The sequence below is a fragment of the Apus apus genome, chromosome 25 (genome assembly GCF_020740795.1).
Source record: "Apus apus isolate bApuApu2 chromosome 25, bApuApu2.pri.cur, whole genome shotgun sequence".
Lineage (NCBI taxonomy): Eukaryota > Metazoa > Chordata > Aves > Apodiformes > Apodidae > Apus > Apus apus.
In genome coordinates, this window is record NC_067306.1 from 2,609,222 (window position 1) to 2,631,433 (window position 22,212).

Genomic DNA, 22,212 nt, shown 5'->3' on the forward strand with positions numbered 1-22,212 from the left:
CAACTGGAACAATCTGAGTAAGTTGCCTCCTTTGTGGATCCCGTTCCAGACCTTCCAGGACAGTGTTTGCTGCAGCCTCACCTGGCTCTGCAGGAAGGGCTGGGACAGATAAGCCCCAGAACAGATTCTTTTCCTGCAGGTATCTCCCCATCCTCAGGGAAAGGAGGCTGCCAAATTTGTGTTGCTTTCCTGTAAACACCTCCTCAAAAAAAGGCTGAGGACATGTGAACACCCTTTTTACTTTCCTCTAGGCTTGTCTGCTTCCCAGAGCCAGGCTGAGCTGGGGACACTCCTGGAACAGTTGATCACTCTAAGGTGACAAGGATAAAAGGCCTCCTTCAGGTTTGAATATTTCAGTAAACAATGAAGTTACTGCAGCATAATTAGACATCTTTGTGCCACTCAGACAACTTCTGCAATTACCTGGCAATGAACTTTTCATGCCTGCATGCAATCATAAGCTGGAAATGCTGGGTTTGAGTTCTGACAGGGTAGTGGGGAGAATCTCGTTAAGACTAAATGCTTTGCTTACCTAAAAGGAAACACACTTTAAATCCAATATAAAAGGAATTAGTAGCATTCAGGCAATAGATGCAAGATGGGAATTTGTGAATCACGTAAAAGGAAGGCTTTACTATACAGCTGGTTTTGTGCTTATGATGAGAGCTTCAGTGGGGGGACACAAAAAGGGGCAGGGACCCTCTCATGAATCACCACTTGATAAAAATAGCAGCTGGATTAAACACATGAGGGTATGAAGGGAATTCTTCACACAAGGGACAAGAGGCTGTGAGTGGAAGTATGACAACAGCATGAAAAATCAGACAACAGATAGGTAATCTATTTTCTAGACAAAACAGAGTTATTCTCTGCAATCCATTACATGCCCTACCTGACCATCTTAGGGTCAGATCCATTTGCCACTGCCCCAGCGCTGCGTATTTCAATCCAACCTCCTCAGAGATTTGGGGCTAATGGTGACACAAATGGATGGTGTCTGTCCTGCCCAGACATCCTGCCTTGCACCTTAATGTGATAAACCAGCAGCTTACACTTCTCTCCCCTCCCACATCTAGAAAGCTACAGGTAAAGGAAAGGACCATGGGTCAGCTTCACACAGCAATTATAAAATTCTTAAAGCCAATGCTCTCTAGTATTTTGGTAATACCTGTTATGAGGAATAGCACAGGTTTGGATGGCAATTCTGCAGGCAACATTCCTAAATAAATCCCATCTGAGCTCCAGGAACAGCATGTCATTATCAGTACATGGCAGCAGGCTGAAACTGAACCTTTGGGGAGCCAGTTTTAAACTGGGAAGTTGTAAAAACGAACCAAAAAGAAAAACCAGACAACAGATACCACACAGTACAAAATAGTAATTATTTATATTTTCCAAAAGAAAAAAAAAAAAAGTTACCAGCTATTTTGAAACTTCTTCCCTGTAAGAAGAGTGACTAATAGAAAGGAACAGGACTGGCTCCTATACAGTCAGCAAGTCAGGTACAAACAGTTGTTAAGAATCATTTAGCAACTCAGGACAGGGACGTTTGACGCAACGTTCATGAACAATAAAATTTCTTGTTGGTATTATTTTTTTGGGTGGGTTTTTTTGTTTGTTTTGGTGCTTTTTTGTTGTTTTTTTTTTGTTTTTTTTTTCTTAGAAAAGAGGGAGGAGGGAAATAAAGCAGGGAAAAATGCCAAAAACATTTCCCACAATATCTAAAAACAGTAACCGTTGCTCCTGTCAGACAGCACAGGCTCCAGATCAAGGCTTTTCTAGCCCTCTCAAAACCAACACAGACTTGCCAAGCGATGCCTCCAGCCTATTCACACCCTCCAGAACACTGAGCATTTCACTGTCCCATTTCACTTCAACCTGTCATCTTTTTTATAAAAGGTGGGGTTTGTTATTTTCCTTCTTTTTTTTTTTTTTCCTTTTTTTTTTTTTTAGCAATTAACATACAAGTGCTACTAACAGAGAAACTGATCATCTTGTTGCTGGATGGCAAAAAGGAGTTACACAAACGTCCAGTTTTTTAGCTCAGCTGGAAGGACTTAAATTCTCTTTTTTTTGTTTGTTTTTGTTTGTTTGTTTGTTTTTTAATATAAATACTACTGGAGCTCCCATCAGGTACTTTTCAGGATTTAACTGAAAATTCTTTTTAACCCCTCAATGCTCTCCAAAGCTAAAATGTCCTCTTGCTCCAGGCATCTGACGATTTGTTCTGTGCTGCCAGACGCAGAGACGTTGTTTCCCCCAGTACCAGTGCTGGGATATTCCCACTTGGGTTGGTGCCTAAACCAAACCCTGTACTTAATTGACTCAGCCAAGTCGAAGGGAACACACAGACGATGCAGCGACAGGGATTCATTAGGTTGAACAGCCCCAGAGCCCCAGGCCCACCCTCCCCCCTCTCCCCAAGTTACTTGGTGCTGTTTTAAAAAGTCTGGGTGTCATGAAGCAGTCTCTTCCCCCCAACAACAGAGTAAAAGCTCCACAGATTTCGCTGTCTACCTGGTGGTCAAGGTTATAGCAGCAACAGTTGATGCTGCTTCCAGAAAAACATGGGGTGGTGTGACAGGCAGGACTTTAGGATTGCTTCAGTCGCTTCCGTGGGGGTCCCAGAAAGGGACACTGTGCAGAGGCCAGAGAGCGATACGCCTCGGCCACCAAGTGGGGATGTGACACCACCATGGACTTCCAGCCTGAGGTCTCCATCACATCAGAAGCATGACTAGAAATAAAAGAGAATAAAAGGGAAGTTTATCAACTGGGGATAAAAAGGACTAACTAACGAGATACTTTCCACGTGCCTGAGAAACACAGCGCACTGTTTCAGGAGCACTCTGGATGTTTGTTGGGGATCTTTGGTGAAGACTGGGATTTTGGCTCTGCTGGCACAACTCTGTGCTGCACAGTCCTTCAACTTAAGGATGGAAAGCTTATACATGAGACATAGTTTAGTAGTGGGTTGGTAAAGGTAAGTTGGTAAAGTTAGGTTAAAGGTTGGACTGGATGATCTTACAGGTCTTTTCATAGAATGGTGAAGGTTGGAAGGGACCTTAAAAGATCATCAGGTTCCAACCTCCCTGCTATAAAAGCAGGGACACCTCCCACCAGCCCAAGTTGCTCCAAGCCCCATCCAACCTGCCCTTCAACACTGCCAGGGATGGGGCAGCCACAGCTTCTCTGGGCAACCTGTTCAGTGCCTCACTACCCTCACGGTGATTAATTTCTTCCTGATGTCTCACCTCAATCTCCCTCTTCCAGTTTTAATCCATTCCCCCTTGTTCTCTCACTCTCTGCCCTTGTCCAAAGTCCCTCCCCAGCTTTTCTGGAGCCCCTTCAGGCACTGGAAGGTGCTCCAAGGTCTCCCCAGAGCCTTCTCTTCTGATTCTATCATCCCAGGGGAGGACAAGAGGAACACAGTGCTTATCCACCCTGACTACTTGGCACTGAAGTACTTTAAATCAATACAAGAAGTAGAGAAACACTGTATTAATTGACAAATGGGACTAAAAATGTTTCCAGGCATCAAAATAGTTGGCAGTCATTTTACATCTACCAAAAAGTCTTGTTATATTACAAGAATCTCCCCTGTATTTGACAGCTCACAAGCTGTGAACCCTATTGCTAATAACCAACTTTCCTTGGGATTTGTTGCACCCTGAAAGAAAAAAAAAACAACCCAAAGCAAACTTACTAGTTAATGAAGTCCACTGCTTGAGTTTTCAGTTGATCAGCACTATGTAGGTCAGCCAGAATGAGGATTTCAGCTGCATTTTCCACAGACAGGTTACTGCAGAGTGCATCCTCACACATCACCTTCAGCCGCTCCAGGGCATACTGCAAGAGACAACCCAAGGTTTGGTCACCCAGAGAACACCCAACCAGGCCTGACATGAAGCCTCACTTGTGCTTCTTCACTCTCCAAACTACTCTAGGATGCAGAACAGATGGCTCTGCTTTGCTATATGCATCTGAACTCCACTCAGAGAAGTAGTGACCAGCAAAACAAACAAACAAACGTAAAAAAAAACAAACCAAGGAGAATCATGATGCACCCACCCTGAGAAAAAGCAATGGAGAGGAAACATACCCACCAGAGCACTCATCCTGGCCTTCCTGTGTGACAGGCTTAGTGGTGCTGTGTTCATGCTTTGAAATGAGAATTTCAGGTCACCCAGAATACTTCCTAGCTCAGTTACTTCAAGGCACAGAATGCTAAAGGCAGATCTTTATTCTCCCTCTATTACTGCATGACAAGTGTTCCTGGGTTCAGGGGGAAGATCTGTCTGCCAGGGAATGTTCCACAGGTGTTCCAGTTACGTTTAGGCAGCTTTCACTCCATTTCTTTGCCATGAATGACCTGCACACTAAGATCAGCTTTGCTCAAGTATGTGTTACTAGTTTAATAGTAAAATGTGAAACAAGTGACCCCGATTTCTTGTGGCTATCCAGCTGGAAACAAAACATCACAGCGTGTCTGTAACGCCCTGGCAAAGGCTCTATTCTGATTTCATGTCCTCAGCCTCCGAGTTTCTACCGTTCCATTGTGAATTTGCCTCAACATTTTTTAGCTCCAAGGGTTAGGCCATGTCAATCGTTTGAGACATTCAAAGGATAAGCTGAGAAGAAGAGTGCTGGCTAATACATTTCACACTCTCCTTCCTGCAGCACTTCAGTCAGCACTGAAGAACGCAGACACAGCCAAGATTTTCAAAAGCAACTCGGTGCTCTCGGGCAGACTTCAAAAAGGTCAGTTCTCTGCAAACTTTTAAGCCACTTGTTATCAAGAAATGAAACCCAAACCTCAAGTCTTCTGGAGTACCACAGCTGGGAACAGAGATACCTCTGAAAACCTTGGTATGCATGTTCTAATTATGGGGTTTGTGGCTCTTTGGATGAAACAAACAGAATTTTTGAATATTCCAGATACCATGAGTCCATTTCAGGATTAGGAGAGTGGTCAATTCTAATGCAGTTCTTATATGAGTAATAACATTGGTACTAAATAAATTGTCCTCAAGATTAAACACAGTTAAGTCTCCTCATGTCATGACTTCAACCTGAGTGACATTTCTAACAATAACAAAAAATCCTTTAAGATTGGTAATTTTTTTTTATCTGACAGATAACTGCATTTGAGAGTATCCTTCATCTTGTTTATAAGGCTTTTTTGGACAGCTCAGAGATGACATGAGATGCAAGTTCTTCAGCATGTGAGGCCACACTTGGGAAAGACACCAGATTGTAAGGGCTGCTCTGTCAACCTGAACTAAGAGCTGGTAACAAGCTCATTTGCATAACGACAGGAGCACTTGCCATGTGATAAGCACTATTACTATAAATTGATTTGATATTGAGATTTTCACCCCCTTATGATTAAATTTCAATGAATAACTGTAGATCATCAAAACATTGTTTCACTTAAGACTTGGCAATAATCATTACTCCAATTGAGGCATGGCACTCATAACCAGGACAGTTTTCTCCCACCAGAATATCTGAGAAGGCAAATCAAATTTACATCCTTAAGTTGTAGCAGTAACTAAAACAGTTTCAAACAAAGGGCAATCCATTAGTTACTATTATTGTCTGTCAGTAGCTTAAAATGCAGCAAATGAAGCTTAAAATTCTTCTTTTTGTAAATTGAATCTTCTCCTCCACGCACGTACAATTTTTATTTGGATATTTGTTACAAACAGCTCAGCTTGTAATTAGACAGATGGGCAAAAAAGTAGCCATTCTGGTCTCTCAGGTACCAAGATTTCCCTTTCCCCCCTTTCTTAATTACACTTAAAAAAACCACCCAACCTAATAGCATACTTACCCAAGAGGCTGAAATGGTATCTCTTGGGTTGAGAAGACGTGCTTTGTTTTGGTTTTGGTCTAATTACATATTTTCCCCAAGAGACAGGAGGAACTCAGAAGAAGCTGTTTCAGTCTCTGGAGTAAATATTAGATGTTTTATGTGCTTTCATGAAAGATTTTTTTATTTCGGGTTTTTAAAAGTCACACAATGAGTTTAAAAGGAAAAAGCTACATTAAAAGCCAGGAAACTAAAAAGTTAAAGCCTGCTCTGTCCTTAATGTACTGCTTCTTACTTCCACTTGTCTCAGTTAAAGATGGTATGTGAGCTCTCAATCAATACTCTTTAAATATTGAGTAAAATGTGGCAATGATTATAATCAGGCCAAGAACCTCCTTGCATTATTTCCCATTTTAATTCCAGCTGCAGTGGCCCAACAATGGCATATGGAGCATTTCACCTCTGAAATCAGCAGTTTTGATGAAGCCCAGGTTGGCAGTGACAGGGGATTTGATGGCCCTGTGGTGGTTGTGTGGAACAAGGTTACATGCATCCACATCTTAAAATCCACCACCCTAACTGGCACCCCCAAGAGAATCCAAGGACTGAAGAAGCATGGAGACTGAACTACGCTCTCACCCCTAGAGGTGGTCCCTCCAGGTCAGAGTTGAGGCACATTGGCAGGGCAGTGTGGAGAATCTTGCACTGCTTCTACCCGTGCTGAACCTGTTCCATGGATAAATTCAGAACTTTAGTCTCCAGTGCTGTCAAACTGGCATCTTTCCCCAGCACTAAGTTCACTTTTAAGAGAAAAAAAAAAAAAAAAGGAAATAAAATGTTGGTTATATATGATGAATTTTCACTGGTTAAGGTTGCTCACTGGCCAGCAGAGCACTCTCTTCTGTCCTTGGGGCTGCAAAGGGAAGGAGGCAGTGGCTGCCTGGCTGGCGAGGCCACGACGCTGCGCCTGCTACACGGGGACAACCAGCAGCCTCCCAGTCAGACCATCCCCGACACCTCCCTGGCAAGGAGCCTGCAAAACCACAGGTGAGGCATCCTCCAGTGCACCCCTTCTCTCCACAAACAGCAAGGACTGCCGCTGCAAAGAGAAAATAAACAACAGGACCTTCCCCATTCTTGGCTATCCACCACGTTAGAGCATTTCCTGAAGCTGCTGACACCAGCCAGACCAGAAGGAGAAGCAGGCCCTGTCTGCCAAGACAGAACACTACTTGTGAGATGTGGCAATCATCACACTAAAAAAAAAAAATATATATATATTGCCAGGTCCACCTTGAAATGTTCTTCTCAACCCCAGCTCTTATGCTAGGATTCTGCTGAATAGAGAAGTCCTCTGAAATTTTAAGAAAAGGCTTGAAAATGAGCAGTAGAGTCAAAACTTCCTGACTGTTATATATTAAGATCTGTATCTACAGAGCTGTAGATACCTTGTTTGTATCTAAACTCCATCCGGGTTTACTTATAAGCCACAACCAAATCAAAGAAACTGCCCAACCACAGCCATCAGATGAAAAGCTTTCTGCAGCAAGCTCTGAGGAGCACTGTGTAAAGCAACAATGCAGGTCACCCCTGGTTCTCTGAACTCCCAGAAATCCCAACTGTACCTTGTCAGCAGCTGCCAGCAAGTCATCAGCCATTTTGTCAAGATTTGGTGCCTTCCCCGTGTAAATAAAGCACATCATTTCCTTAAAGACTTCAGGCTCCACATCATTGATTTCGACCCGATTCTGCATCAGAAAAATGAAGCTTAGTAAGATCCTGACAAGATGCTAAAGGCCTCTTTCTACCCAAGCTCTTTCAGTGTGCAGAAATTTGTAGCAAACTACTTAGAATGTGTAGTAATTGCAAAGAGAGGAAAAAAAAAAAAGGAAAACAAATAAAAGATGTGGATGGAATAATTCCAAGTTGTATTTCACATTCTCTGCTTCTCCCTATCCCACCCCAGACTCTTTCCCCAAGAGTAACAAAGGTAACAATTGCCTCCTCGATCCCTTTCTTCCTCCCTTCAGGACAGCTGAAGCAGAGACCTGCACCTAATGTGAGAAAAGCAGTTAAAAGGTGACAACAGTCACTACCTAAGAAAGTTATCTGACCAGTGGACTAGAGAGCTATTGACCCATCCGGAGAAGTTCTCCCTCCTTCAGGAACTCACCTTTTTACTCTCTTCCATCTCATGCTCAAACATGGCGCTGAAAACCGGGGAACGCGCTAGGGCAGCGGGGAAAATAAAAGAGAGTTAGAGAAGCTCTTTCTCTTCAGGAGGAGCTAAGTGTAGCCAACACCAACAACTGTCCTGCTACCTAGTGCAGGGAAAATTCTCCTAAGGCAGGAGAAATTCAGTAGAACCACTCCAGCTTGTATGGGTTGTGACAGAACGGAACGTGGCTGATGTAGCTTCAAACTGGGCGTGGGAGAACTTCTTATGTCCTTTCAAAACAAGGGGGGTAAATGCCTGTTTCTTGACAAGTATTCCTCTGGAAGTGCAGTAACTTCTCCTTACAGCAGGAATACATGATAGCACACCACAGCCCCAAAAGAATCCTCCTCGCCAGGGGAGGAGATAGGCAATTAAAAATAGAGTAGATGTTTCTTCTCTACCCAAAACAGTTCACAGAATGGTCCCTGACTACAGCTCTGCAGTTAGAAGAGCTGCAGAAGTTTCCTCTAAAGATGAAGTGACTCCAAAAAACCCAGTTGCCATCGTGGTGTTGTCTCCTATCCCACTAAGGCCTGACTCAATACCGACCTGCCAGGATGGCTTTGTGGCCCTGGAACTCCTGGCCTGCCACGCACAGGCAGCAGTCGGTGAAGCGCGAGTTCTCCCAGAGTCCTCCCAGCTCATCCGCCAAGCGACACTCAGGGACCTTCACCATGTTCATCGTGTTCTGGCCGGAGATATTGACCGAGTCCTGGACCACACTCACCTGCAGGGAGAAGAACCAGAAACTGAAAAACCCACGCTTGGAAAACTCATCTCCCTACGGGAAGTTCTTCTCTGCAGGTGAAGGGAAATGCAAAGCAAACCCTGCACCTCCCAGGCAGAATCCCTGCATGGTTAAAAATGTCTACATTTTTAAGGCATCCTTCTACCCTGCCTTAGCCCTGCCCTCTGCTCAGCCACAGTGTCTGTCCCAATTCCTAACTAAATCACACCAACAGGTCTTCTCCTTGACCCCAAATTACCAGCACTTCTACACAATTTAATCGTAACTGTAAAGGAATCATGGGATTTTCAGAATTGGAAGGGACCTCTAGAGATCATCTAGTCCAAATCCCCTGCTAAAGCAGGATTGCCCAGGGCTGCATCCAGGGGGGTCTTGAACGTCTCCAGAGAAGGGGACTCCACACCCTCCCTGGGCAGCCTGTCCCAGGGCTCTGTCACCCTCACAGTCAAGAAGTTTCTCCTCATATTTCAGTGGAACTTCCCATGTTCCAGCTTGTGCCCGTTGCCCCTCGTCCTGTCCCTGGGCACTGCTGAGCAGGGTCTGGCTCCATCCTCCCTGCACCCACCCGAGATACTTGCAGGCACTGATAAGGTCTCCCCTCAGCCTTCTCTTCTCCAGGCTGAACAGCCCCAGCTCCCTCAGCCTTTCCTCATAAGGCAGATGCTCCAATCCCCTAATCATCTTTGTTGCCCTTGCTGGACTCTCTCCCACAGTTCCCTGTCTCTCTTAAGAGTGTTTCCTAAGGAAATGGAAGCTTATTTTTCCTACTTTTACAGACATGGTACCTGACCTAGTTTTTCCCTTCTATCAACATCCTGAAACCCTCCCCAATCAATAATGCAACAGACAGAGGTTCAAATGAGAATGAAATATACAGAGAGCTTCTATAACCAAGCACTGCGCCCACACATGGATGCAAGGGCAGTGTCTGACCTCCACAAACTGTCTTTTGGCTCCACATTCCTTAAGAGTTTAATGCTTCCATCACATTATAAAATAAAAAAAGCAGGTTTATGTCAACTAATTAGGAAGATTTGGGGCAGGCAGATAGATTCCTTATCTCCTGAAGCACACACCATCCACAGCCATAGTGGCTGATGAGTGACCTACACAAAGGAACAGTCAAGAGCCTCCTCAGCACCAAACCAGGATTGTTAAACACAAAGTGGATTCTACTCTTCTACAGCAGACTCCAATTAGGAAAGAACAAAATGACTAACACTACCCTGCTGTAACAAATAATAAAGGAAGCAGTTGATTGACAGGGAAGCACACGTGAGACTATTTCCTGGACTTGCTGTCAAGTTCAAGCTAAATTTCAGTTCTGTTAATAATCAGTGGCCACAAAAGAACAACGGGCAGCAAAGAAAGCTTCACAGTCATGCAAAAGGAGAAGCAAATTATGAAGTGAGAGATGAGAGAAGCATCTTCTAAGGAAAAAAATGATGCTGACAGCACAGACCCCAATTCTTGAGAAATCTCCAGTGGGTTTCTGATGGCAGACACATATTGTATACATTGTACAACATCCAAAAATCAAACCACCACCAGATGCTGCTTGCCAAAGGACACTAATGATTAGCCAGAGCAATTATAAGGAAGCTAATACTCTTCATCATTCATTTGACAGGCACAAAATCTTTCTGCCCTGTGACATCTAGACCAGCAACATGGACTCAAGCAAGAATGAAAACTAATCAGGTTGATTAAAAGGGAAATCTAAGATGTAGATCCCTTGCTGGAGTCCAGTACTGATTACAGACCAGCCAAAAGAGACTTGTGAATTGCCTCTCAAAGCAACAAATAAACCTTCTTTATAAATGAAAGGGTATCAGTTACTGCCATGAAGATCTATTATATGGCTTTTTACATAAAAAGTTTAGACTGGTGGATTCCAAGTGGTTGACCAGCCTTAGAGGTCAAAATAGACTTAAGCTGTTTTCAGCATCTTAGCAGGAGGAACAAATGCTGAACAATAGCTCAGAAGAGAGTTATTACCATAACTTTGGGAACATTATTTTTTGAGATTTACCACAATTATATTTCCCTATAATGATGCTGGAATAACATTTAAGCAGCAAAAGCAATGCAGTTGGAATATGAACAATCAACCCCAGCTACAAAGCAGAGGCTGAAAAATCACCAAACTGACAACTAAAGGTGGTCAGATTTGAAATGCTTGACCAGGAACATCATTCTCTGTCTTAAGAGCATTTTCAGCAAGATATTATCTGTGTTCAGCACCAAACATGAGCAGAGAGCAAAAAGCTTTTTCCTTTTAACTTTAATGAAACAAGGAGAAGGTGCAGCAGAGACACTCAGTGACCTTCTGGTCTATCCTACATATCCCCACCTAACAAGCAGCTCAACACCCAGTATTACTAACTCCTTAGACACTTTCTACATACAAAACATGCTGGCTGGAAGTACAGATGTGAGCAGCATCACTCAGCACCTGTGGCCAGCAGGGAAGCATTAGGAGAGCATATGGCACAGAGGTTTATGTGCTAAGAGACTCAGAAGCTCAGGGAAGAAAAAAGGAAAAAAAGGAAGGGTGGGGGGAAAGCCAAACCAAACTGTTGAATGTTCTTGCCAAACTGTTTCCAGACCTTCTCCTCTGGTATCACTACATTTAAGATTTCTTACATGCTAGACTGTAGAACAAACTGGAAGAGAAAACAGAAGACTTCAAGGCCAGGTGAAGCCAGTAGCAAGTTTTCTCTTCATCCAGAACAAAGAGGGAGATGAAGCTTTTGAAGGGAGTAATTCAGTTAAAAGCAGAGCAATTTGAATTAGTTCTGGTTGCCAAGACTACCAGTGGATCTCAGGTTTATCTACATCACACCTCGCAAATTCCCTGCTCAGACATTAATAACTTGGAGTTTCACTCCACAATTGTTTAAGTTTTCTAGCTCTTTTCTCACGAAGGAAAGAGTGATCACCAGATCTACAGAGACACTGTCCTCTCCTCCCTCCATATTGCTGCAAGTGTTCAAGGAAGGGCTCCTTCCACCACAGCAATCATTTGTGTTTGAATACACAACCTTTAGATGTTTGTTAATTCAAGTATGTGCATGTTTATGCTGCTCAAACAAAACCACAGGAAAAAAAAAACAATAAATACAGCTTTCTAACAACTTGGACTGAAGCATTTCTTTCATTTCTGAAAGAAAACACAGCAAAAGAAAAGAATCCCATAAAAAAAACTGCAGGGGAGCCAAAGAGAGAATAACTTGTTCTACCTTTCCTCTCACAAAAATCACAGCTAGAGAAGGTATTTTCCAGTTAAAAAGGCAATGGAAACAAGAGAGCAGAAGCTCTGAAGACACTAAATTAGTTTAAATTTGCTCACTAAGGTTTCTAAACTTAAATAGCTGGTTTTAGAAATAACTGCATCTTTGTCTGAAATTAGTATTAGTGAAATAATAATTCTGAAAGCAGTTTAGAAAAATGCAAACACAATTAACAGAAAAGTATAGTTACTATTAAATATTTTTATCTTAAATTTTAGGTTTTGTTGGCTGCATAGACATACTTAGGAAGATAAAGAAAAGTCTTCTTTATTCAGTAGGCAAGTAATAGGTGGCCAGTTTCCACTGCAGAGCTACTGGTGGTTATTATCCCAAGTGAGTTTCAAATGAAGGAGCACACACAGATGGATAATTATACTAAACCAGAAGTGAGATGACAATCAAACCTGCTTAATTCCTACCATCATTACAGGTAAAAGACAAATATAAAGTAACAAAAAATAAGAGGAAGTGAAATTTGATGAATCACACACAGAAAAAGCCACCAGCCACATACACAAATAAAATCTAAGTGCCACATAAACATCCAGTACTTCTCCTGACAACTCTGACTCCTTAAAAGCAACGATGAAAAATAAGGTCACATCTCCCTTAAGCTAATGGAACTGCTATTCTCTAGCTGCACAGGAAGACTTACCTCACAGAAGAGAGTGAGTTTGTCATCTGGAAGAAGTCCATTGGCCTCATCCAAAAGGAAGTCTCTTCTAATGAATTTTTTGAAGCCCCAGTCCTTGCCTTGCACGAATCGATAGGCTCTCTGGCTCTCTGCAAGAAAGATGTGGAGCTGAGCACGGGCTGAGTGACTCGTCTGGTCAAACAGTCACAGACAAACCTCTGACCCCATCAGTCAGGAGTTTTTACACACCCATTGCTTTTGTTTCTTCTCCTTTTGCATTCAGGATGGAGAATTTGAACTTGGCTCGAACTTCACTTTTTGGACAGCTCACCAGCAGCAGGTAGAGGGACAGATAATCTTTACTTTCTTCATCCAAGCCTTTGGGGTTGACACGTAAACACCTGTGGAAGCAGAGGCTGCTGAATGAGATGTCAGCAACAGGGTTTTTTGGCAGGTCATTCCTAGCTTGCAAAGAGAGGGCATTGTGGAACCTTCACGATACAATGTACAGCAAACAAGTTCAGTTCAGCAGCCACTGAACCACAAGAAAATAAGAGATAGGTAAATAGAGTGGAACTGCACTTAAGTCTCCTGCTACACCTCCAAGACAGAGAAGGATATACAGGCAGTAACTATGGGCAAACCAATTAAAAAATACAGGGGAATGAAAAAAACCACACCAAAAAACAGAAGGGGGTGTGGTTTATATGACTACGAAGCAGCCTGGACGTCACCTTTCACACAAGGAAAGTGAAAGAAATAGTAGAATGGAGGCAATGGATTCAAGGAAGTGCAATAAATCCAGAGAAACAATAGGCAAAAATCCACAGGAACAACTGAAAGGAAAAATGGGTTTCTGGAAGGCTGGTAGTTTCTCAAAAACATAATGCTAAGAAATAAGGCAAAAAAAGAAAACTGCTTCTGTGTGAAGAAAAGGTAGTAAGGACAGGAAGAGCCTGACTCATAAACACCTTCATGATCTGAAACTTGACACAGAATCTTAACAAAAAGCACCAACCAGGCCAAAGGACTAACAAATCAAACACAGGAGGACACACACAAAAAAAATCAGGAAGATCTAGACATCAGAATGAGATGTGACCAGCAAAGGTTATAAAGGTAAGTAATTTAATAGCAAAAAGCAGCCCAAGAAAAGCACAGGTCTGCCACCCAAAGGAAGGGAGCACAAATTGTACCACACACACACAATTATTTAGAGCCTGATTTTCCAATCTATATTAAGGAAGTTTAAAGAAAAATGCTAACAGCTAATATCAGGAATAAAATAAGGAACAATGTTTCTGTGGATCTGCTAGCTCAGATACAACTCCCAATGGATACACATTCTGACCAAAGTCCACTCTGAGTTACTGGAAATTACTTGAGAGTTCAGGGAAGATAAGAAAGGTTCTTAAGGAAAAGGGAAAAAAAGTGTCAACTTTAAGCAGCAGAAGCTCCTGGGCAGAAGGAGTTACAGAAGACTGTTAGTTCCATCACCTCTGTGTTAAATCTCCAAAGCCACAAAGGGCTGCCATAAAGAGAAAAGTAACACAGCAGCAAGAGCCTTAAATTGCAGGATTTAGAGTGCAGGCAAAAATTAACATTTTAACAACATGGAGTATTAGGGACTGAAGCTAGGAGGCTGAAGTAGTGCTTAAATACACTGGCTGTGGGCTCGCAGTGGCTTAGAAAAGCTTGTTAAGGGAAACATCAGTCAAAAAAATCCCCAAACTGAAGCCATTAATAATCCTGCCTGGCCCTTCTCTGCTTCAAAGCAGGATGTAGTCTCCCTTCCAGCAATGGCTGCTATTACTTGTGATGTTTTTCATGATCAGAGGAACATTGCAAAGAGCCAGATCCTCACTTTTGTGTCTAAACACTGTGCTGAAGCAACAGGACTTTCTCCCTTTACACATGTTGTACATCCAAGGAAAAAAGAACTTGTGTGCAGTACAAGTATTCAGGTTTTTTTAAGTCTCTGTTACAGAACCCCAGATTCTTTCAGATAGTTGTACAAACAGGGTGAACCTCTCTGCTCTGTTTCTTACCATTTGAGTTTATCATTGGCTCCAGATGAAAAGGTTGAGCTCTTGATGACCTCACCCATTTCTTCTCGGCAGAAGCTGAAGTTGTTTATGGTCCACATGTACGAAAACTTCACCACCTTGATCTTAAAAGAGAGAATCACAGGTGGTTCAGGGTTGTGCTCATTCACCTCAGCAGCTCAAAGGCAAAAACTGAAAACCTGGAGGTTTTACTGAGTCACTTGCTTGACAAATAACCCCCAAGCACAAGACAGCAGAGTCTGAAAATGGCTGGAAGTGGCAGCTGGACCACTCCAACTGCCTCCTCCTTCAAAGTTCCCCCTCTACAAAAAGGATGGGACAGGCTGGAGAGGGACCAGAGAAGGGCCACAAGGATGATCAGAGGACTGGAGGACCTGCCAGGTGAGGAGAAGCTGAGAAAAATGGGTTTGTTCAGTTTGGAGAAGACTCAGGGCAGACCTTATGACCACGTTCCAGGACTTAAAGGGTGGCTCTCAAGAAGGTGGAGACTCCCTGTTCACAAGGAGTCACATGAAAAAGACCAGGGGTCATGGGCACAAGTTGCTCCTGGGGACATTCCGACTGGACACAAGAGGTAAATTTGTCACCATGAGGACACTCCAACGTTGGAACAGTCTCCCAGGGGAAGTGGTGGGTTCCCCCCTATTGGACAGTTTTAAGTCTCAGTTTGACAGGGTCCTGAACCACCTCCTATCAACTATATTAACTACCTTGAAAGGTTGGACCAGATGATCCTTGAGGTCCCTTCCAACTTGGCATTCTAAGATTCTATGAAAGTCCCACCAAGAGCAGAGGGCAACCTTCTGCTTTTGCCTCAGCAAATGCTTGTTGTCAAGCGTGACATAGTCTGGAAACCCAGATTCTCAACTGTTGAATCAATCTCTTACCACAGGTGTGATTGCATTATGTCAAGGAGATCCCAGCACAGCACGGAGTTACCTGGGTGTAGCACCAGCTCTCTGCTACAGGTCCACTCGACATTTCTGCCGGGGGAGGAGGACTCGGCACCCTTGACATCGCCAGTTTGAAGATTAAACGGAATTTCACAACTCAGCAGAAGAAACTTATAACTGAGCTTCACCCTGGCTGTCCCCAAAACGAGAGGAAAAAAAAGAAACAAAACTAAGAATAGAGGGGAAAAAAACCCCTAAACATCAGGAGTGCTGTTAAATCTCATGGGACACAAAGCTATAATGTTTTCTCCCTCCCCTCTAGCACCTTCAAAATATGATGTTACATTTCAACCTTTAAAAGTGTTACCATATGTCTTTTGAAGAGAGGCTCCACTACCTTCATTCATTCTTTTACTATGCAGCTCTTTATAAGAATAAGCCTAGTATATAATTTCTTTTAAGGAGTCCAACACTCCAATAGGAGACTACCCACTTGACTTGGGATTTATTGCTTTACCCTGAGGCCGCCTTTTCAACTCCCTATTTTCATTTTGAGAGTCTCAGACTATCACAGATCAGACGTGACAAACCAAGTTCTCTATCTGAAAGAGCTACAGGTAGTGACATGCAACCCAAACTCAACAGAAAAACAAAATCCTCTGAACAAAAGGTTCAGAGTGAGGCTGCTAACATCAATGGAAACATTTCCTATCCTTAAACCTTCTCCTGCAGCCTATCAGGCAAGGTGTTGGTAAAAATTTCTCTACTTCAAACTGAATTGCTTTGGCCAAGGGAAATTCTCATTTCCTTTCCATGCCAGTGAGGTTCCCAACTTTTAAGTGCCAAGTCAAAGTGTCACCTGCAAAGAACAGATGGGGTTAAAACCACTGCAACACACCCGAAGGATTACACAGGCACAGCTGATAAAACAACCACCCAACTACCAGAAGGGAGATTGAAAAACCAAATAGAATACTCAACCCATCTCTGACTTTTGAGTTCTGATCCCTAAGAAAGAGACACAAAAGTTTTTCAAGATGAGTTTGGAAACCAGGATTCATAACTCTGGCAGATAAAAAAGCATCATGTGCCTTCCAGTTTAGGCTTTTGCTAAACACTTTCTAATTTGTAGGTGGTATTTATCTGCACAGGACAGCCAGTGAACCACAGGAACTCCACTGCTGTTATTTTACCCTCCAAAGGATAAAAAAAGGATAATGAGTAACAGACAAAAAGTTGTTATCTTGCAATACAAATAGATTTAAATAGAAAGGCTGATAGGAGGTCTGCTGGAGAAGAAAGGTAAAGCACAGGCTTCTGAGGATGGCAGTGAGTGGTTGTTTAAAGGAAATGGTGGAAAATAAAGAGAATATTTACCTAAAATCTCTACACCTCAAATCAACAGAATGTTCAGAATAAGAATATAAATGCATGTAACTCCCCCCAAAAAGGCTATGAGCATAATTTGTAATCTTTAAGGGCAGCTGCAGTGCAGGTCTGGATCTGAGTGAAGGTTCCAGCTGCAAACCAGGCCTCTCCCAAGCCAGGCTCATACCAGGCTCCTCTCCAGCTCATGGCTGTGTACCCGGGTTTGAATCCTCTGCACCTTCAGAAAGTGCCTGGAAATACTGCTACACAAGCATTAGCTAACAGCAAACCAAGAGTGAGCTATTTCAGGTTTAATTTCCTTTAAAAAAGGACAAGTGAGCCCATGTAAACACTGAAAAAGAAATACTGGCTAACAGGAGTCAAGAAATAAGAATTGAACCCTGCAGAGATGCACACTTAACTGGATGGAAATGTATTTCCTGGAGCAAAGCTTGGGGGCAAACAAATAACTTCCTAATATCTGAACTGCAGAGAACTAGTGGGGATGTAGAACTGAGTGCTCTCCCATGGAACTGCCTTGCAAACTTCTTGCAGTTTGTGCTGTGCCATGTGGAATCAGGGGAGAAAAAGGGACAGCAACAAGCACTTTAGGTACTTACTGCAGGTTTTATCACATTAAACTTTAGATTACCACAGTTCCTCCAAAGAAATTCAATTCGACCACGCTGTGTCATTCAAATGAATCCTACTTTAGCAGACACTGCTTCTGAATACTTTGCTAACTGCCCTTCCATGGGCAACATTCAGTCTTGCCTGTGGACATCATGGCTTCCCCATCTCCACTCTCTTTGGGGGAACAGATAAAACCTGAAACTCCAACAAAAGCAACAAGAAATGCCTCCTCCTCTCCACAGCTGGGAGAACATAATCTTTTCACTGGCTTTGGTCTATGGGCAGGAGAGACCCAAGCTTCTTCTGTCCCCTCGGGGTTGACAGCAGCACTGCTCAGCTCCACCCAGGCTCTTACATTGTTCTCTTCACAGCCATTTTAAATCTACATTATTCTAGTGATCTGGTTTATAGCACAAGCACAAACGACAGGGACATAAACTCCTGACAGGAGAGGAAATATCATCTTGTCCATAATATTTGCAGGAACTGACGTTAGAAGCTCCTTGGGTCTTTCTTACACACTTCTTATGAACTGGAATAACTGGGCAGCTTCCAGTCAGCTGGGACCTCCTATAGTAGATGATGGAGAGGAGTGTGGGAGACTGCCATAACATCCACCAGCTCCTTCAGTACTCTGGGATGAATCCCACCAGGTCCCATGGACTTGTGAACACCATGAGTGTGGCAAAGAATGCAGTTCTCCTTGCCTGGCTTTGGAATAATTACAAGGAACAAATTCAGAAGAGCTTGGATAAGAAACCACCTTCCCTGTAAGGTATTTATCAACAAGAAGCAGTTCTCTGCAAGACAACTTCTCCTTCCAGGTAAGCTGGAGTAATTAAGTATCTGGACACGTGCATTAGAGAAGTGGTTTAACACCAAAGGTAATTATACAGTGAGAAGACTGCAGTGGGTCTTTCTTGAAGACAAATTGGTGAATTTAGTGGTAAAACCTCCCTTTATGGCATGAAAATGAGGGATTAACGAGGAGGGAAAGAGGAGAAAACAACTTGTCATGTTACAATGGCACATGCATCAAGCCTGTTGGAACAAGTGGAGAAGCTGGCTTCCTGGATGGAAGACTAAGTTAATCCTAAATTCCTGTGTGTGTCCAAGGAGCAAACTCCAGAAGACTGTAGCTATCGACCATATAAATGAGAAAGGAAATAGATCATCATGATTCAAAACCTGAAACTTTAACAGCTACTTTTTGTATTTCAACAGGACTTTCAGTTGTACCTAAACACACAGGCAAAGAAGTTTTAGAAAGCCACTGCGGTCTAAAGGCAAGATCATCTATGAGCTTGAAATACACAGGACTATTTAATTTTCTCTGAGTAACTGTCACTTTTATATTTTACATTCTTTCCTCCCAGATGGTTTGGATAGGCAGGTGGTAATAAAAGTTATGACAACGTGCTAATAGAATTGCTGCATGTCAGCACGTCATTTGTGATGCTTCTAAAATGGCCCAAAGGGGACAAAGGTTCTAGATTTTAAAGATTTTCTATTATTTGGAAAATACTTTCAGTCTGGTATGTCAAAGCTTTCTACAGTTGGTTTGCCAGGCTGTTAAATACAGCTAAAGAGAGATGTTAAGATTCAACATACTCCTAGCTCAATGCAGCAATCAGTCACCAAATGCTTGTCATCAAATGACATCACTGGGACTTTGATTGTGGTAGCATGTCATAATAAGGAGGAGCAGCTCTGCTCTGGAGCCAGGCTGGGAGAGTTGGGGTGTTCAGCCTGGAGAAGAGAAGGCTCCAGGGAGACCTTAGAGCAGCTTCCAGTGCCTGAAGGGGCTCCAGGAAAGCTGGGGAGGGACTTGGGACAAGGGCAGAGAGGGATGGGATGAGAGGGATGGATGAAAACTGGAAGAGGGAGATTGAGGTGAGACATGAGAAGGAAATTCTTCCCTGTGCGGGTGGTGAGACACTGGAACAGGTTGCCCAGGGAAGCTGTGGCTGCCCCATCCCTGGCAGTGTTGAAGGGCAGGTTGGATGGGGCTTGGAGCAACCTGGGCTGCTGGGAGGTGTCCCTGTCCATGCAGGGGGGGTTGGATCGAGATGAGCTTTAAGGTCCCTTCCAGCCCAAACCATTCTTCAGCCCATTATTCTACGATAATGGGAATAAACAGGTAATATCCACTAGTGTCTTTTGGAAAAATTACCAGTAAGGAAAAATGCACCCCTTGCCCTGCTTAGGGAGAGCAAACAAGAGAAGCACATAACAGGTCATTGAAATATATCTTTAGGAAAGTGCCTTAGAAACTGCCATGTGCTGTTCCACCTTCAAATGGACCAGTATTAATTGCATTTGAAAAAGTAATCACAGCTGACTGAAGGGAAAGTTTCTAAAATCAGCAGGGCACTCCCAGTGTTTATTTGCTGATGAACACTTAATACTTCACCAGTTCACACTTCTTCACCAACAGAGCTGGCACTTCTGAACCAGCAGTGAACTAAAATCCCTGCAAGCAGAAGTTTTAGGAAAACATTTTGTATATTTGACAAACATTTTGTCTGGAAATCAAAATTCTTTCTGGCCAGGAGAGACAGGGATAAATATCAAGTCACAGGAAATAAAATATTACCTTATGGACCCCTATGAGCCCTCCCCCCTGGGAGTCTCTCACCTTCTTGGATATAAGTAACAACCAGCACTCGTCTCTGGATGTAGTTAAGAAAAACAACAATTTTCACCTTGTTCACAACCACTTCCAGATGAAGAGACATTTTATCTTAAGAACCAGAGCCAGATCAGACCTTTTCAAAGCACAGGAAATGTTCCCTTGCCACCTTGTCCTCCTAATTATCTCCTGACTTAGCAGCTGTACCAAGACATCTCAGCTCAAAACTTCATCTACCGTAGGAATTCAAGTCAGAACTATTCTGTGAGCAGCCAAGACTTGACCTAAGAGAGAGAGAATCTCAGCTCAACAAACAATTCTAAAAGAGGCCTCAAAATTACAAGATCTCTGCTAAACAACCTGTCAATTTATGCTTCTTCAAGATAAACCAGCTCTCTTTAAAGAAACAAGTAGTTTAGACCAGAAATTTCCAAGTATAGTTCTTTTCAGTAAGCTTTATGTAGCAAAAGATAACTTACAGAAGTCTGTAAAAGAAGTATATTTTTAATTAAGGGTTTCCAAAACTGGGGTGATTGTTTCTTGGACCAGCAACATATCAAAGATTATCCAAGAACAGCACAAAGCACAGAGAAAGGAGCAGGACAAAGATAACTGGAGCAATAAAACAAGGGGATGAGATATGGAAGCACAGGAAAAGACCAGTATCTTCCTGTATTCTTCAAAGCCTTGGAAAGGACAATGGAAGGTCTGAATTTGCTGCAGTCAAGAAAGAAAAATAAATGGGGGAAAAAAAAGGAAAGTTAACTGAAAGAGCAAAGTGGGATGCAAGGGAGCTCACTAATGGATTAATAAAATGAGTAAGCTTTCAGATTTTAATGTATAGATTAAGCAGGGTGTCACAGCACTCTTCCTACTTGGAAAGAAGGAAGGAATGATGGGCCAAGCACTCCCATGGCCTGTGCTGACACTGCCAAGTGATCCTGTGGGGCAGGAAATCTCGTCTAGCTGCAAATGCAGGTTGCAATCCAGGCACAGTGAATTCCAGGGGTTACACCAAGCTGCCTAATTATTAACATGGTAGTGTGGAAGAGAATGCACCAAGGTAGCAAACAGATTGTAGCAATCAAAACAGACTGAGAGCAGAAACCAACACTTACGAAAGATAAAAGTGACCCATACCAAAAAAGCCAGGTCTTGAAAGGAAGCCTGGTTGACATAAGCAACAGGCTTATCTTTCTGGAACAAGGAAATGAGAACAGTTCTACAACAAGAAGCAAATCATTGCCTGGAAATACAGCAAACTGTAAAGGAGTAACACGAGTAGGATATATCCAGACTTAACTGTACCTGAATCAGAGGGAAGAATAATCTAAGCCAAAAAAACAGGCTGGTGGATTTAGCTTGAACATTTTCTAAAAACTGGGAGCATGAGCATTATACCTTCCTCTGTCTTCTATGCTCTTAAATCTCAAACCAGATCCTACTTAACCTGTACCCTGTCGAGCACCACAAAAACTGCTGAGCTCAAAATGACACATGGAGCTTCATTTACAATCTTCAGTCATAAGAGAACAGACTGGAAAAGCAACACAATCATGGCAGTGAGATAAAAGGAATTAACTGGCATCCAGTGGAAGATGTACACCAGGCTAAAGGACCTACAGCTTCTCCTCTGGGAGACAGAAACCACAGAGAGAACCTGGCTTCTTTAAAATACTAATGATCTCTCCCAACAGCTGAGAGTGCCCCTGCTTTCTGCTCCATTTCAAGGCAATATATCTCACTCCTAATTCAGTTTCTAAGTTGTCTCCATTATACCATCAGGAGCATGCAGGAACTTGGAAGGAAAACCTTTGTTATTACACCCCAAAGTTGCCAAGTACATTAGAGAAGGCCAAATTCCTGAGATCACAACAGGGCCCTCTGGACACTGCATAAAGAGATTATGTTA

The 22,212-nt window shown here is 42.9% G+C and overlaps 1 protein-coding gene across 7 annotated transcripts in view; it reads right to left on the reverse strand.

Annotated features, from left to right (window-relative positions):
- Nucleotides 1–1,368: 1,368 nt before the first annotated feature.
- The window catches only part of SPOP (speckle type BTB/POZ protein), a 29,744-nt gene continuing 8,900 nt past the window's right edge, over nt 1,369–22,212 (reverse strand). For 4 of the 7 annotated variants that reach the window (XM_051640413.1, XM_051640415.1, XM_051640417.1 and 1 more), the window contains 9 exons: nt 15,714–15,860; nt 14,757–14,878; nt 12,958–13,109; nt 12,730–12,857; nt 8,583–8,760; nt 7,989–8,044; nt 7,441–7,563; nt 3,707–3,849; nt 1,369–2,737 (listed from right to left, as the gene is read on the reverse strand). In XM_051640413.1, coding sequence (XP_051496373.1) covers nt 2,593–2,737; nt 3,707–3,849; nt 7,441–7,563; nt 7,989–8,044; nt 8,583–8,760; nt 12,730–12,857; nt 12,958–13,109; nt 14,757–14,878; nt 15,714–15,791 — 1,125 coding nt within the window. In that variant the 5' untranslated portion in view covers nt 15,792–15,860 and the 3' untranslated portion in view covers nt 1,369–2,592. Of the gene's footprint in view, nt 2,738–3,706; nt 3,850–7,440; nt 7,564–7,988; nt 8,045–8,582; nt 8,761–12,729; nt 12,858–12,957; nt 13,110–14,756; nt 14,879–15,661; nt 15,861–22,212 lie in introns of those variants that run through there. The other 3 variants (XM_051640416.1, XM_051640414.1, XM_051640418.1) reach the window with 2 other exon arrangements.